Below are 17922 nucleotides of genomic sequence, written 5' to 3'. Positions count from 1 at the left end.
TTCTACAACAAAGTGTTAAGTGCTAAAGTTGTAGAGCTCATCAAAATCAAATTTTTTTAAACATTAAGTATTCTTCTGAGGTGCTGTCCTAATTGTTTAATAAACAAGAATTATTCAAAAATATAAAAAAAAATATTTTTACATCATCAAATTATTGAACAGCACATTTTGAGACTAAGCGTTTGATATGGAGACTATGGATCTTCTAAAAATCCACTTTCCTGTATTGACCGATTTCCTTAATAATATTGTTATAAAGACGCGTTAAATCAAAAAACGTTTTAAGATGTCTGAAAAAGCGTTTGTTAGTTTAAATTAAGAATCAGCGAATACGTCTTATCACCCATTTAAATATAATAAAGAAATAATATTATCATCAAATTCTGTTATTAAAAAAAAACCTTTTTGTTCCAGCACCTTGTACTGGCACCTTGTAGACTGGTCCTGATTTTCGTGCAAGACAATGTTTTGCATAAATGAAGCGGCTTGTTTACGTATATTAACTTCATGTCTTCTTAATGAATCATTTCGTGAGAATTTACTTCTACATTCTGAACATATTTTTAAGTTTTCAGGATTAATTATTAAAATCGTACCATAGATATTATTTTTATGAGGCGGATAAATCCACTGTTACTCCCAAACTTTTGTAAGTGAAGGGCAGAGCTCGTAGATTCGTTCTACAAACAAATAAATTTATTATGCCTTATTTGTTTTTACTAACAGTATACTTTTCTTTAAAATCGTTGACTCGGCGTTGTGGTGTTAGATTTCACCGAGCGATATGTATGGAGTGGTGTGCACTGAGCTGGCGTTGACCTACTGTTAAAATTTATGTCTTATGTCATACGGTAGTAGCGTATCTTATTCGTCTTTTAATCTCACGTCCTTGTAAAGGACTTTCAAGTTTTACGACCGTAGCTTGTTTTAAAAGAAGTAAGTTATATGTTACGCGATTGCAGAATCAGGTTTACCGCTCGATGGTTCGAGATCGCTGAGCTTTTGAGCTTTTGCTTTTTATAATTTGAAAACAACTTTTTATTTTGAAGTAATAAATATTAAATATATGACATGGGATGCCACACGACTCCCCCTTAGCTGATTGCCACCCCTGGCAATCATATGAGCGAAAACAGTCAAACGCATGTCAAGGACTTCGAATACGAACACAATTATAATATATAGAAATACATATTTCTTCAGTGGAGTAAAATATTAAATTGAAAGAGTAAGACATGAAAATTGTGTTTTACATACGAATTAATACAAGTTATAAGATGAATTTTTATTTCTTGAGATTTTGTCGTTGCAAGTCTTCCGTGTTGAGCTCATTGTAGGTGATGTTATGCTACAGTTATGATTGTAGAATGGATTATTATTTGGGAATGGCAGCTTAATGGTCACAATTTTGCTTAATTTGGTAGGAATGATGTTTGCGATTGATTTATGAATAAGGTGATTTCAAGCTGTTGTTCAGTTTTTTTTTTCTTTTCTCTTCTTTTTCTCTAAGTCATTATATGGTATATTGGTGCACTGTAACCGGAGCATAAAATAAGGATGGTATATATCTTTTATCTGAAACGAGTTGTGACGAATTACTTGCTGGGTGTGTTGATAGAAGTCGTTAAAAAGTTGTCGGTTACTTTTCTTCTTGATTGCAGCTTTAATCGCTAGTGTTATACAGTAGGTGTGGATGCTTTGCATTTTACAAGGTATCCTCATGGCGTTTATGTTTCACGCGACATTTCCGCAAGATCCGTAATGCTTTATTGAACTTGCTCCATTGCTCGATTGAAATCCAGTGAGAGGAGGTACTGCAGTATTGCTGTCATGCCTTAATTATATTGTTTTTAATCCTGTGTAAAATTGGGTTATAACACTATGAGGTTTATTTTCATTGAAGTTTTACATGTTTGAAAAGCTTTTTGCGAACTATAAGACATGAATTCCGCTGTAGATTTTTGTTACAACTTAACAATGCATTAGTGTTAAACAAAATGTTGTTGAAGGTCAGTGCGTGGAAATACATCTTAAAAACGTGAAATCTTCCATGGATAGTTTTGCACGTGCGTATAATTTGTTTTATGATTAAAAATTGTATGTAATATGATAAAAAAGTATAATTTTAACCAGTAGTATACATAAACCTGTGAAAAAAAAATTGTGTAAAACTTTGGTCGATTAAAAAAACCCTTGTTCTTTTTTGTTTCTTTTATTTTCTTATCGTTTTAACATTAAAGTGTTATTGGCAATTATTTCAGACGTTGCTTACATTTAAATGTTTTGGAAACAATTTCAGTTAAGAAACCAATTAACTGAAATTAAGTTATGTATATTTTAACTACTAAAATTATTTCCTTACACAATTGCTAAGGTTTAATCTTGTTATAGATATAATTTCTAATTATTTGTATATTATAAACTTATGAAAAAATTAAAATTTTTAACGGAGTTCACAATAATGCACAAATATCAGTTAATTGCATTAGCAAAACTTGGCTGTTGATTAAAAAATAATTTTATGAAAATAACCCTTTGTGTACGAGTAGTAAGCTGCAAGTGTTAAAAAAAAGAAATTTTCATTTTTAACTTATGCGTATTTATATTAGAGTAAGTCTCATTTAGAAAGTCTCATTTGCAACAGCGCTTTACTTTATCTAAATATTTGATGATCATTTTTTTATTTTCTGCTTTAAGCGTTAAGTTATTATTAAATTTATTTATATTTGTGATTTCAAAAATTCCGTTGTAATATTTATCTAATTTTCCTCTCCAAGGTTCTTTTATTGCGTAAACTTTTATACCAACTTTTTAATTCTTAGGTCTAGCATGCTTATTATAATTTTGTTTACTTTTATGTTTACATTTGATGAGTTCATCGTGGGTTTTTTCATGCATATCTCTTAAACAACTGATCAAATCAACAAAATAACTATTATAAGACTGCATTTGATTTTTGGTTAGATATGGATTTAGTGGACGTGCTTTTCTGCTGTATACTAATTCATATGGTGTGAACCTGGTAGCTTGATGCAGTGATGTATTATATTCATATGTAGCAAAAGGTACAATTTTGTCCTAGTCCTAATTAGTTGTAGCTTTTTTTTTAAAAAATCTTGTAAGCATGGCATAAATACGTTCTAGTGAACCGTTATATTGAAGATGGTAAGATGTAGTGGTCTTAAGGTAAAACCGAAAATTTTCGAGAAATTTGTTAGTATATTATTTCGAAAACTTTTTCCATTATCGCTAAGTACTATTTTAGACACTCTATACAATGCTATGAGATATCTTGCCAGAGCGTCTGCAGCTGTGATAGCTTGGATATCGAGTATAGCCACTGCTCCACAGTATTTTGAAAATAAACATTATATAGTTAATATATGTTTATTACGAGATGTTATTGTTGTTAATGGTCCTACAGTTTTGAAGGCTATGTTTGAGAAAATTTTAACTGGAGTATCAGTTATTATCATAGGTTCTATTGTTTTTATCCATGCTAGTTTTAGTTCTCGGAAAATTTTGCATTTTTGTACAAAATTTTTAATATTTTTACTTATACCTTTTCAGTTATACAATACTCGTATACTTTTATAAGTTTTGTTTATGTCTCTGTGTCCACTGAAGAGACTGTTGTCGTATTCTATCAATTTTTGCTGTCTCATTTTGTTTGATTGATAAGCAAATTTACTGAAACACACAGTTATTTTAATATTTATATGACTGAGTTCTTTGTGAATTGCTTTGGGAAATATTTCTCTGGGAAAATTTTCGGTTATTTAACCTTTTTAGGATATTCTCAATGTTTTTTTATATTTATTTTCTATTGCTTTAGATAAACCTGCTAAGCATGAGTGAAGATCTTGAAGCAATTTTTCATCTTTTCTCTTTCTTTGATAACCAAACATAATACTAATTCATTTTCATAATTGGTTGTTATCACGTCACCTACTTGTGGTTGCGTTTTATTCCATTCAGAGTTTGAAATATAATTTAAATCTAATGATAATTTATTGTTAGTAGAATTAAACGTCAACTCAACCGAAATAAACATTGCAATGTTGTCCTTTGCATGTGTTAAACATTCTCATGTGCTTAATATTTTGAGGTGATCCATTTCTGTTCTTTTCAAAAGTCTAATTATAGTGCTTTCTTTACGAGTGACTTGGTCATCGCGTTTGGTATTATATTGCTGCTCTAACACTTTGAATACGGCTGTAGGACGAGTAGACTGTGTCAAGTTACTTTGCTTCAGAGCATAATACTGTTTTATGAATGTGTCTTGCTGTTTAGCACTTAAATGAGAAGGTGTATTGGGTATATAACCATACGTTTTTTCTTTCTCTCTAGCTTCTTTGCTATTGTTTAGCATTATTTTCATCCAAACTACTTTTCAAAGCATGTTCATGCGTTGATCTGTGAGTGTTGGATTGCAGCTTTGGATTTTGCTTTATTTTAGCAACTATTTTATTTTCCAGTATACTTGATGGGTCTGTGCCAAACTTAAATCCTATTGATTTTTGAGGTGCAGTTTCAATTATTTTATTTTTAGAAGTCGTAGAAGTTCACGGTTGTACTGAAGGGTTAAACATTCTTTTACTTGCTCCAGTACTAGCTTATTGTTGTGACTTAAGATCTGTTGTGGTTGAAATGAATGATGTATCTGGTTTAGTGTTCAAGAGACTAGGAAGTAGAGATTTATCCTTTTGGGGTATCGGTACTTGCTGGTTCTCTTCATCTTCCGATATATCTAGAATTTCTGTATCATCAGAGTCTGAAGTGGCCGTGGGTCTGTCAGAAGGAGGTGAACTTCGTTTTTCTTGAGCTTGGCGCTTAAGTAATCTTTGAGCTATTGATGGTCCCGTGAGTTCTCCTTGATATCCTTTTATTTCTGGCGGTATAATGAGTGGGGAATTTTTAGAGCCTTTTTTTCGTCCTCTCGTTGCTTTTCTCGCTGTAGTAGAGGGTTTGATTTTAATTAAGCTTTGATTGTGTATATCACTGGCCCCATTAGCACGTGCAATCGATGTTTTTGTTTGTCAAGGGATTCTTCAAATAGGTTTTAAGGGTAACATACGGAACTGTAATGTTTTATAATTACTAGACTCACTGGCAAAGTTTGAACTGTTAGAGCGACTACTGTTTCTGTTACTGCTAGATGTTGAAAAATTTCTGACGCTTTTACGTCTTCCTTTAAAATTTATATCATCTTTTACGCTATTTATTTCATAAGTATCTCCAAGGTTAAGCGATAAAGCATCAGCATTTGAATTCAAACGTCCGGGTTTGTACTTATAGGTGCAGCTGTACCCGCGGAATTTTGCTCTTCATCGACTAAGGTGACTTATGGGATCTTTGATTGATTCAATCCATGTCAAAAATTTGTGATCTCCGTAAGCTATCAATTTTTGTCCGTATAAATAGTGTCGAAAATGTTTTACGGCGGCTATTAGTGCTAAACACTCTTTTTTAGTAGTGGAGTAATTTCTTTTGCATTTATTAAAAGTTCGAGACATATAGGCTACAGGATGGTCTTCCCCTGGTTTTTCTTGACTTTAAACAGTACTGAGAGCTAAGTTAGATGCGTCAGTAGTTAGAATAATTGGTTTGTCGAGATCGACTCATGCAAGTACCGGGGCCTCACACAGGGCTGATTTTAATTTTTCAAAGCTCTCTTCCTGTGTCTTACTCCAATTGGATTTTTTACTTTTCCGTATTAATAGGGTTAAAGGCTTTGCAATTTTAGCATAATCTTTAATAAATTGTCTATAATATGCTGTGAGTCCTAAAAATTCTTGAATTTTCGTACAATTTTTTGATGTTGGGAAATTTTCACTTCCTGCAAGTTTTTTGGGATCGGTTTTTACTTCATAAACACCTATTTTATGTCCTAAATATGTTACTTTAGAAATTAAAAATCTGCATTTATCTAGCTGTAATTCTAAAGCAGCATCTGATAGTCTATTGAAAAATTTTCTTACGTTTATTTTATCTTCTTTCAAAGTTTTGGCACATATCATAATATTATCTAAGAATATAAATAGTTATGTGCCTTGCAATCCCAATAATACAGAATTCAGAGGTCTTTGAAATGTAGCTGGTACATTGCATAATGTAAATGGCTTACTTGTATACTCGTTATCTCCGTACAAAAAACTGAAAGCCGTTTTATGGTCATTTTCTGGAGATATTTCAATTTGATGAAATCCATCAGCTAGGTCAAATACTGAAAAAAATTTTGATCCGTCAATTTTCTCTTATATCTCCATATTATTAGGCAATGGGTAAACGTTAGAGATAGTTTTAGCGTTTAATTTTCTGTAATCTATTACGAGACGATGTCTCTTTTCTCTGTTGGATCCTGGCTTTTTGGGGACAATCCATAGCGGACTATTGTACAGGCTAGAAGAATATCTAGTGATTCCTTTTTGTAATAGTTTATCAATCTAATCTTTAACTTCCTTATGTAGAGCAGAAGGGTATCTATATTTTTTAGTAAAAGCAGGTTTATTGTCAGTTGTTGGTATACTACTTTGTTCATACGACGTTTGTGGAATAGCACAACCTTTAGTGTAAAATCAATGTAAGTAATCAATATACTCTTTTCCTATTTGGTAAAGTTGTTTATAGCTTGTCTTATCATTATGATGTCGGCGAAGTTTTTTTGTAATATATTTGATTCTTTTGCCTGTTGTTATATTGGGAACATCATCACTAATCATAACTAATTGGAGTCAAGAAAATTTTCTGAATCATCTAGATCAAAAGGTGTGAGATTTTGCAGAGGGATCTTGATTTCTACTGGCTCTTCTTTAGTGCTTACAGCTATCGTGAAACAGCAGCCTTTATCGTATGTTACTGCTGCTTCACCTGTGAATATACTAGAAGTAGGTTTTATTTAGCACAAGTATGCTTACCCGTTGCTGTTAGTTTACGTTACAGGAATATTTATGGGAACTCTTATTCTGTCTGGTATTTTACGTATACAATTTTGACCAATGGTTACTCCTGTAGGCTTAAAATGTTGAGAAGTTGGAAGAGATTCCGAGTTTTTATTATTCATGCTAATATTATCTATAATTTCGTGAAAATTATTTTCATTTCTTATACATCCTATCGTTGTATCAAGCAAATTCAAGTGCACGTTCTTCGTCACTTATTGTTACAAGTCTTCTCATAAATGGAATGGGACTTATAGGTCATCTTTCTAGTATCAAGGTTCTTGTGTCATAATAAAGCTTGGCCCGTTTTTCTACTAGAAATAAATTTGCTGATATTCCAGTCTCACTGAGAGATGTTTATTGTGCTAAGACGTAAAAAACGTGATTTTTATCAATTATGTTTAACGTTACTGTCCCTAATGTTATGATATTTTGAGAAGTTAATTCAATAAGATTAATTTTTGTATTAACATTCATAATAACATTTGATAGCAATGAAGATATTTTTATAACATTGAAATTAGCTCCTATATCTAATAAAAAAAGTGTCTTCGCTTGCATTGCCAATGTTTCTTGCAATGGACACTTGGGCGATTGCACAAATTGGTTTGTTGGTAGACGCTGATTCAGGTCTTTGCTCGCCACTACGTCTGGGCGACGAGCACCGCTCCCGTTGAAAGAATGGCCCGGTTTAGGAAAACTGGGTCTGAAATTTTGCTGATCATTGAAAGAGTTCGACCTTGAGCGAAATTTTATGTCGTTTCGCGATTCACGTGGTATCTGAACGTTTTTGCAAGTACAAGGGTTATCTTCCATTGGAGAAGTAGACAAGTAAATAAATACACACTGCAGTAAGCATGTGTGAAAGATGCAATTCAAATAAGCTAATAATTGGTTTTGGTGTTGCGTTGGTTGTGTAGGGTAAAAATTTCGATGATTTTTTTACGAATCGTTCAAAGACTGGTAAGATTGCGTTTTATTTGATTTCCGCAATAATTACACTGATTGTTTATTTTAGTCGTTATTTTGATATCGAAGAGCTGGGCGTTATACTATTTTTTCGTCTGCATTAAACGGAGTCAGAAAAATTTTTGTGTGATTAGTGTTGTAATAATAAGATAGATTATCACGATTGTACATGTTGGAATCATTAGAGTCAACTTGTTGTATTTTGTTTTGATTGTGCTGAAATATTCAAAATTTTCTTGTCTATTTTGTTGGTATACTGATAGATTATGTCTTGCCGTAGGTTGTAACTGCTGAGCAAGGTACATATGGGAGTTCTGATGGTACATAGTAGAGTAAGTATTGGGGTATTTGATTTGTCCAACTTCTTCTGCTTCTAAAACTACTTGTAAGGCACCAGCAAACGTTTTTGGTACGTTTGACATCATATTGGCCTTGAATCTATCTGGTAGGCCTTGCATGAATGCTTCACGGCCAACCATTTCTAGATATAACTTGGAATCAGGTTGTTGGTTTTTAGGAATGTTGTTGAAAACGCCCTCTATTTTAGCTGCTTTAGCACCTTGATTAATAAGTTGGGAAATTCTCTCGTGAAAACCGCGAACAGTTTCTCCTTGCTTCATTTGAGAATTATTAATGTCGGTCATGTATTGAGCGTAAGTTTTAGAAGGAGCAAAGTGTGCATTTAAATGATTTATAAGATTGTCTCATGTATTTATTGTTAATATGTCTAGATAACTTCTTGTTCTTCTATTTAACCTGGAAATTACTGTTCTCAGAAACATAGGCTCTTCCAAATTTGAGATAAGGGACCTACCATTTTTAACATCTTGCAAGAAATCTCTTAGACGTGTATTTTGACCACTATGTATTGGTATGTGTAAGGCAGCTTGACTTATACGTGAAGCTGAATTATTTAGCGCTGCGTTACGTGATGACTGAAGGAATTCAAGTGATTTTTCGGCTTTCCTTGCCCTATGGTATCGTTCAAGTAAATGTACCCTTGTAGCTACGTATACTCCCTTGCTTATATCCTCAAGTGTCTGATCCATTATAAAAAAAATTTTGAAAATTTAGATAAAGAAAGACAATAAAGAAATTTAAAAAAACAAATAAAAATTAAAACTTGATTTGGTTGAGGCATACTCCAAATAAAAGAAAAGGCTAAGTTCTCCACAAGGTATTCCAATTTGTTACGTTTAAACTTCTATAAGTGAAGGGCGGAATTTGTAGATTCGTTCTGCAATCAAATAAATTTAATTTTTGTTCGTCCAGAACCAGCCATCGGCTGTAAAGCCTTATTTATTATTACATACAGTATACTTTTCTTTGAAATCGTTGACTCGGCGTTGTGGTGTTAGGTTTTACCGAGCGATATGTATGGAGGGGTGTCCGCTGAGCTGGTGTTGACTTACTGTTAGAGCTTATGTCTTATGTCATACGGTAAGAATTATGTGTCAATCAATTAGAATTATTAGATCTTGAAATGTTTCATAAAATTTAGTAATTGAAATGTTTTTCAATTAAGAAAATTAATTCAATCAACAACCAAGTTATGTCTTATCTGATGATTTATTAAATTTAGAAGAGCCAGAAATAGTTAATTTTAAAATTATAAAAATTATAAAAGTTTCAGATTCACATTTACAATGTTATACAATTTATAGTTTCCTTAACTTAACTTACTTCTATGATGAATGGTTAGCTGCTGCTAGCGCCCACGCAGTCGCAAGATCTTACAAGGTTGACCGCAACGATTCTTCTAATCCTACACGAGAGCACTTGTGGCGATGACAATAATTAATAATTAAGCTTGTGCTTTTAACGTTGGAACTCAACGGTTCTTTCTTTCTTTTTCCTTCTTGATTTACTCTTCAGGCGAGTTTACAGTGGCCTCGTTTGCCTCATTTGCTCGAGCTTTTTTTACACAGTTTTACACAGATTTTTTTAAAGTCTTACATCTGCCTAAAAGACGCAACAGAACTTACTCTCCAACATTTATAGTTACTTTGGAGCACTTGATAAAAGAGAAAAGGTGAATATTGTTATGTGCGAGGAGTTTTCATACTCTTGTTTTTAAGGAGGACGCATCAAGTTGGGGATTTGAACGACCAATTAGAGCTCAACCTAATCACCCTTGACTGACATGAGCACAGCCATGGTGCAATAATTTCACAGTAATTGATGCTTAAAACTGGTGATCTCTTGGATTTTACATTAAGTACAAGATGCTGTCAAAATTGTGTATGATGTTTCTTGTGTACATCCGCAGTAAAGAATGGCGAAATTGTGGATTAATCACATTATTTGGTGTACTAATGTGAATTGATTTCGTAAGATGAGCGTTTTATAAGATTATTGAGATTGCACACGTAGTTTAAGTTTTGCGATGGTAGCTTGTTGCAAAAGAACTTAGTTATACGTCACGCGATTTCAGAATCAGGTATACCGCTTGATGGTTCAAGATTGCTGAGCTTTTGCTTTTAATTATTAAAAAACAACTCCGTGTTTTGAAATGATTTTTGACGCTATTTCTAATGCTTCAATTTTTACATGTTGAGAAGAATGTGTTGTGTGAAATGATATTTAAGCTCATTGTACAGGAAGATCTCCGACGATTAAATATAAACTATTTTATTTAATTGATTAAATGATCCTTCCGTTATTTTTTCCTATAGGTAATTCAAGATGAAGAATGGGTTATTCAAAAAGTTACTTAAATAAGAGCGATAAACAAAGTAAAACTACGTTTCACACATTATTTATATATACTGCAGACCAAATGAAATAAACTTCAATTTAACATTATATGATAGATGGTTAACACAATAATTTTTTATTCATTCTTATGTATTAATTCATTTTGATAATTTTTTTGTAAATAAGTTTTAAAGCTCTTTCTTACTATAAAACTTATTACGCGTCGACTTTTAAGAATTATTATTATGTACAGGTGAAAAAATTTTTAAAAACATGTGTATGATGAACGTTAAAACTTTGTTTAATTTTTAAATTCTTACGTGTTAAGAAGAACGTGTTACGTGAGATGCCCTACATATTATACTTTATCATGTAGGAAAATATCCTACAGCTAAATATAAACTATCTTATTTTACCGATTCTATGGTGCTTCCGTTATTTTTCACTTTAGGAGATTTAAGATAAAGAACGGATTATTTAAAAAATTACTTAAATAAGAGCGAAAAACAAACTATGTTACAACATTATTCACACATATTGTCTTACAGACCAAATGAAATAAATTTTAATCCAGTTTTATACGATGGATTGTTAACATAACAATTTTTTATTCATTCTTACGTTATAATGAAATGTTACTATTTAAACTATTTGAGATCCAAACAAACAAATAAAAGAATTCAACGTTATCAAAGCTTATGAGATGCCATTGTTAATGGGACATCGAACGTTTCTACAAATTTCGAGAAAATGGAAAAAAATGGAAGTCTTTTTATACTACTATTGACATAAATTTAAAATCCACAATTTATGCAGAAACATTTTTAAGATGGAATAAGAAAAAAACAAATATTTTCAATAAGAAAATGTGGTAGACCAGATTTATTTATAACAGTAATATGTTACCCTGAATAGAGAGAATCGGAGATAATTTTATCAAAATTTCCTAAAATTACAAAATCAAATAATTTTTTTAACATAACTATAAGACTATTTAACTTAAAATTAATGTTAGTTTTGGATGACATCATTCAAAATGATATGTTCAGTAAAGTAGAAGTATACGTCTACATCATCGAACTCCAAACACGTGGTTTATCTTGTGCTCACGTTTTAATAGCCTTGCATCGTGATAAAACAATTTATCACATATTGAAAAATCAATGCAATTATTACAGCTTAATATCCTTCTAGTAATACGGAATGTACAAAATTAGTGATTAAACACATGCTATATGAACTTTATACAGAACGAAGTCCTTGAATAATTGATTAAAAACATAACAAAAAATTTTCAAAACTTTTTACACACATAACTTTATTTAAACAAATGGTTACTATAAATACAAAACAAAAAATAATACTTCTTAACAGCATGCCTATAAACTTCTAAGAAAAGATACAATTTTAGTAGATAATTCGATGGTTGTACCGTAAAATAAATTTTTGTTGATGAAATATAAATGTCATAGTAACGTCAAATTCTGTGCATCTATTTATAGTAGTATACGTATTATTACATACATCAAGGTAGTAAAAAAGTATACGTTAAAACTCAAAAAGTAGAAGACTAAAAAAAATTATTATATTATAAAATTAATAGTTATATTGATGCCAGATATGCTGGTCCAGTTGAAGAAGCTTAAAGATTGTAAGAATTTCGAATTCGTGGTGGAAGTTATACAGTTGTAAATTAAACTGTTTGTCTTGAAAGCAAACAAAAACTTGTAACTATAGAAGTTTGTCTCTTTTTATCACTTAACCATTTTTTCTATTTCCTTTAAAGTGTAACAAGTTTTGTACTTTATATGTTTATATTAAAATAGTTTCTATTGCTATTATTTTTTATTATATTATGACATTAATATTTGTTTTTACATTTTTTTCATTTTGACTGATATAATTGTTACTTAACAAGAAAGTGATATGCTGTTTTTAAATTGCATGGTATTTAATTTTTTGACTTATATTTATCACATTGGATGAAATAACATACTAAGCAGACAAAACATAAGATATGTGGTCACTCGTATTTACCTTTGCTATCTATTAATCAGCCGTTGATTTAGCTTATTTCGCTTATTTTATTAAAAACAGCTTCAATAATTCGTTAAACATAATTTTTTTTAAGCTTTACTCTAGTAGTAATCTAAACCATGACTTATTTTAGGTATAATGCAGTCATTTATTTTAAATTGTATTTAACATTTCTTTTTTTATGAAAAACATTACTTGATTAGGATTTATCATGCTTTATTTCTTTGAGTACCATTGACTTTCATTATTTCTAGTGTTTTGTCTGCATAAGAAAATCATTATGTATAATACAAATTAAATTAATTAATACAAAATTGGGTTTAATAATGTGTCTTCTTAATCATCAAGAAATTAGATGCTTTCGAATCATTTTCCTTACTTATTTCCATTCTACTATTTTCTTTGTGTGATAACATAAATTCATCATGTTCCAGTGACAGACTGACATTTTAACAGTACAATTTATTCCTTCTCTAAAAGTTTCTAAAAAATAACTTAAGGCAGATTGAAAAAAAGGTTTCTTAAATGAATCTCACTAAGATTTGTAAGTTATATTTTTAATTAAATTATTTGAAGTTTTTGGTATACATCTTTTCTACATTCGTTAAATGCAAAAGAATGTTAAATATCGGTCTAAATAGTACGATAGTAATGAAGTAGAAAGTATTCTAAAAATTTAAGTGAGCATAAAAATAATATAGAATTAATGTATTAACTGACTGACAATTTTTAAAAACTCAGGCATGACTTCAAACTATAGCGTTAAAGTTCAACATATCATAGTTAAAAATTGGCATATTAAAATGAGACGTTCATATATTTAAAATTTTCTGATAGAATGAAACTTTTATGTTTCTTATGAGCGTAAGTACTAACTATCACTTTAAAACTTACCATTTGTTTTTTCTCCCAACTCTTCATTGCTGACTTATACTTCTCAAACTCATGACACCAGTCTGAGTATATTTTTTGATAATCGTTTGATTTTAATGGGGATGAACATCTATGAGCATCAACAGTAATATTATAGGAACAGAGAAGTGCACCACCAAGCCAGCAGTCATACCTTCCGGAATCCTGTTCGTTTACTCCAACAATTACCAAACCCTTATCAGATGTTTCAATAAACTTATCTCCAGCTATACCATTTTTATAAATAACTTCATAACGTCCTTTCTCTTTGCTATAGTGGTACCACCTTACGTCCTGATTTAATAAAACTTCTGGCATCTTTACAAAGCAACCAAGATGAACTGACTGACCCCAAGTAACTATTAGCTTTCGCTTTCCCACGCTATTTCCACAAATATCAAGTGAGCTGTTAGTAACATCCTGCAACAATCTAGAAAGGAAAAAGACAAGTAGAGTCTTAGAGAACTGTTAAAATCTTGAAAGGTTTTTTTTCTGCATGAAAAATATAAAACGATTTTAGAATAATTTGGTAAATGTCGCAAGATTTATCACTGTAAAGTACGTTCTTAAGAAAAGTCAGTAACTACCTAAAAAATTTGTACAACAAAAAATTAGGAAACATCACTGGTTACGAAGAAAATATACAAATTGAAAAATCAACATAAAACTTAAAGCAGTTGAGCAAAATCAAAAAAGTTTATTAGTAATGTTATTACCACAAAAGAAAAGGCATAACTAGTCATTCATTCATGATCGTAAGTTACTACAACTCATTATTTTAAGCTAAGAAGCCACTTTTGGCATAGTTATGAGCAAACGTTGCCACAAAGTATATCAGTCTTGCGGCAAGTAGCAAGCGAACGCCACCCTGAGTACAACTTTACGCAAAGCCAGGCGTATTCGTAGTACTGTTAATCTGTACATAAACATACTTGCTAATGTAAGTAACAAAAAAAGTGTGTCTCTAGCTAGTGTGTTCATTCATTAACATAATTATCAAACAGGGTGTGCTTTACATGATTGCTACGCCCTGTTAATCAAAATAAGTAGGATAGATAATAAAGTCATCAAACAAAAACTTTGCAAGGGGCCAGAACGAAAGACTCGCATAATTAAAAAAAACAAAAGTCATGATAAGAAAAAAAAAAAGGAAATAATTTGGTACGCAATAAAGATACTAATTCCGTAAAAATTTTCATAAACTAATGGGGATAAGATTCCTCGCTAAGAAACCCTTCTTTTAGAATTATAACTCTTACGAAATAAAAATCCTTACTAGAATGTAACCCTTATAAGGGTCTTAAATACAAGTGGCTGTAATGACTACAAAGTTAAAAGTGCTACAGCATTCAGTGCACTTAATTTACTATTTCTACTCTTTAAAGCAGACTCTTACAAGTTCGTAATATTTGTAAAAAAAATCTGCAGTAATGCAAGTTGTATACAATGTTTTCTCACAAATAGCTGCATAAATCCAATATAAACTAAAAATTTTATCTCATTTATCCTAGTTTTATTGTAACGAATTTTATAGTAAACTTCCAAACTTCTTCTTTCTATCGTAATTTACAGAGCCATAAACAAATGACATTTAAATAGATATTGCCTTCATCAAAAACACGCAAATTATTACCATAATCATCAATATCATTATCATTATCGTCATCACAATCATCAAAATCATCTTTAACAGAATCCTCTTCGTATTCATCATCATCGACAACATCATCATAATTATTATTATCATCGTCATCATAATCGTCACTGTTATCGTTGACATACTCATGAAAAATATGATCATCATCATCATCATGATCATCATCATCACAATAATCGGTACTATCATAATGAACATCATCGTCATCATTATAATCATCATCATCGACATCATCATCATCATCAACGTCTATACTATCGTTATCATAACTATCATTATTATTATCATTATCATCATCATTATTATAATTTTCATCATCAATATAACCTTTTTTATCACAATTATTATTAATATAATCAATATTATTAATAAAATAATTAAAGTTCTAATTATTATGGTTATCCTTATTAATGCATATATTATGAATTTCTTTATAATAATCGTCACCAGCATTGATATCACCATCCTTAATAACATCAAAATTGTAGCTAACTGATAATCATCATCATCATCATCATCATCATCATCATCATCATCATCATTATCATCATCGTCATCATCATAATCATCACCATCATCATTATCATCATCAACATTATCGTCATTATCATCATCATAATCATCATTATCATCATCATCATCATCATCATCATCATCATCATCATCATCATAATCATCATCATCATCATCATCATCATTATCATCATCGTCATCATTATCATCATCATCATTATCATCATCATCAATACTTTTATCATTATTATTATAATAATTCTTATCATTGTTATCTTTGTTATAACTATTATTATTATCGTTATTATTATTATCATTATTATCACTATCATTATCATAACCACTATCATTTCTATCATCATCATAATCATGATCTTCTTCATCATTAACAACATAATCATCGGTATTGATGTAATTAGATATATAGTCATTAACGTTTATATTATTTTTGTTAATATTATTACCAGTATCTTAATAATTATTATAATTATCATTATAATTATAATAACTTTTATCTACACCATTTTTATTACTATCACCATTATTATTATCATCATCGTCATCGTTATGAAAAGCATTTTCATCAATAGCATCATCGTTCGTAACATCCTTATCATAATAATCATTAATATTATTATCATTATAATTATTTGCATTTTCACTGTTCTTAAATTTATCATAAATATTAATATAATTATTATTATCATTAGTTAAATTATTATAAGTTATGACCATTATTATTATTATCAGCATTATCATTCTTATTATCATCAGCAGCATCGTTATCGTTATCTTCGTCATCATCACCATCATTGTCATCAACATCACCTCTACCATTTACTACATCACCTTTATCATTTCTACTATCATGATAATCTTTAATATTATCATCAACTTTATCGCCGTTATTACTTTCATGCTTATTATTACCATAATGTTCATCACCATTATCTTTATCACCATCAGTACCATCAACATTTCTAATATCATGAAAAATAGTTGTGTTTGAATTGTTTACGAATTCATCAAGGTGCTTGTCAATCTAGTTTTTGTAAACGATGTAATAAAAAGCATTATACCTCGCTACACAATGATTCAAAGATAAACAATATGACAAACACGACCCCCTCTTTTAACACAGTTCAATCGTCTAGAAATTCTACTACGTTACTGATTTTTGACTAAAAAAAAAAAGGTTAAGCGCAGCTATAAACAATGTGCATGCTTGGCTTATGGCAACGGCCAGCGTTTACGTTTCAAATGCGCAGAGAAAGTTTGTACGCGCTCGTGCTTTACTTGAAACATGCTATACCGTGCATTTGATTTGGTCTCGTTTAGCCAATTCATTAGGCTTGCCCTTTGAAAATTGCTCTATTACAATCGGAGCGATAAACGAGTTAGGTACAGAATGTAACCAAAGCTTCAGTATAAAAATTAAATCTTTTCACAATAATTTTTCCTAAAAGCTTACTTGCTCAGTTATTCCACGGATAGCAAGTTTGGTACCTTCGGAAAAGTTTTCGTGTCATTTGATTAAATTAACAAGTAATATTCAACTCACTGATCCACAATTTTATATACCAAGTGGTGTTGATTTGTTAATTGATTCAGGATCTACATTTTCGCTGTTTTCTTTAGGCCAAATAAAACTTGCTACCGATCCATGTGATCTTTTTGCTCAGAAATCTTTATTAGGCTGGATCATCGCGGGAAGGCTTTGACACGATTTTCTAAAAGATTTTTCATTTTTCAACTATACCATCTTTAAAACTAAATGTATTTGTAATGAATAATTAGAGAAGTTATCACAAATCATGACTAAATTTTGAGAAATAGATGAAATACCGCGTAAAAAAGATATCGACTGAGCAGAGGAATCGTCAATTGACTATCATTACGTTCAAAATACTACCAGAGATCCCAGCGGACAATATGTCGTGCGTTTGCGGTTTCGTGTGAATAAAATAGATCTTGGCAATTCAAAAAGTACAGCATTATGACAATTTTATTCGCTTGAACGGCGTTTAAACGCGAATCCTGAACTTCGAACCAAATATTTCCGAGTTATGCAAGATTATATAGATCAGAGTCCTATGTCAATCGTTCAAAACGAAAGCAAACAAGGTTATTTTATACCACAACATCCAGTGCTTGAGCTATCGAGTTCTACTATTAAAGTACGAGTCATTTTTAACG

General features: G+C 30.8%; 1 protein-coding gene across 2 annotated transcripts in view; it reads right to left on the bottom strand.

Moving 5' to 3' along the window:
- Positions 1-17922, bottom strand: part of Sema2a (Semaphorin 2a) — a 735635-nt gene that overhangs the window by 54938 nt on the left and 662775 nt on the right. For both annotated transcript variants that reach the window (XM_089597226.1, XM_089597227.1), the window contains exon 10: positions 13539-13986. In XM_089597226.1, the coding sequence (XP_089453352.1) occupies positions 13539-13986 (448 nt within the window). The remainder of the gene's footprint in view (positions 1-13538; positions 13987-17922) is intronic.

Source organism: Copidosoma floridanum, unplaced genomic scaffold, assembly GCF_036245765.1.
Source record: "Copidosoma floridanum isolate Cflo_tuat_1 unplaced genomic scaffold, Cflo_Japanese_pri ptg000031l, whole genome shotgun sequence".
Classification (NCBI taxonomy): Eukaryota; Metazoa; Arthropoda; class Insecta; order Hymenoptera; family Encyrtidae; genus Copidosoma; species Copidosoma floridanum.
Note: the sequence above shows the minus strand (reverse complement) of the source record. Positions and strands in the feature narration are given on the sequence as shown.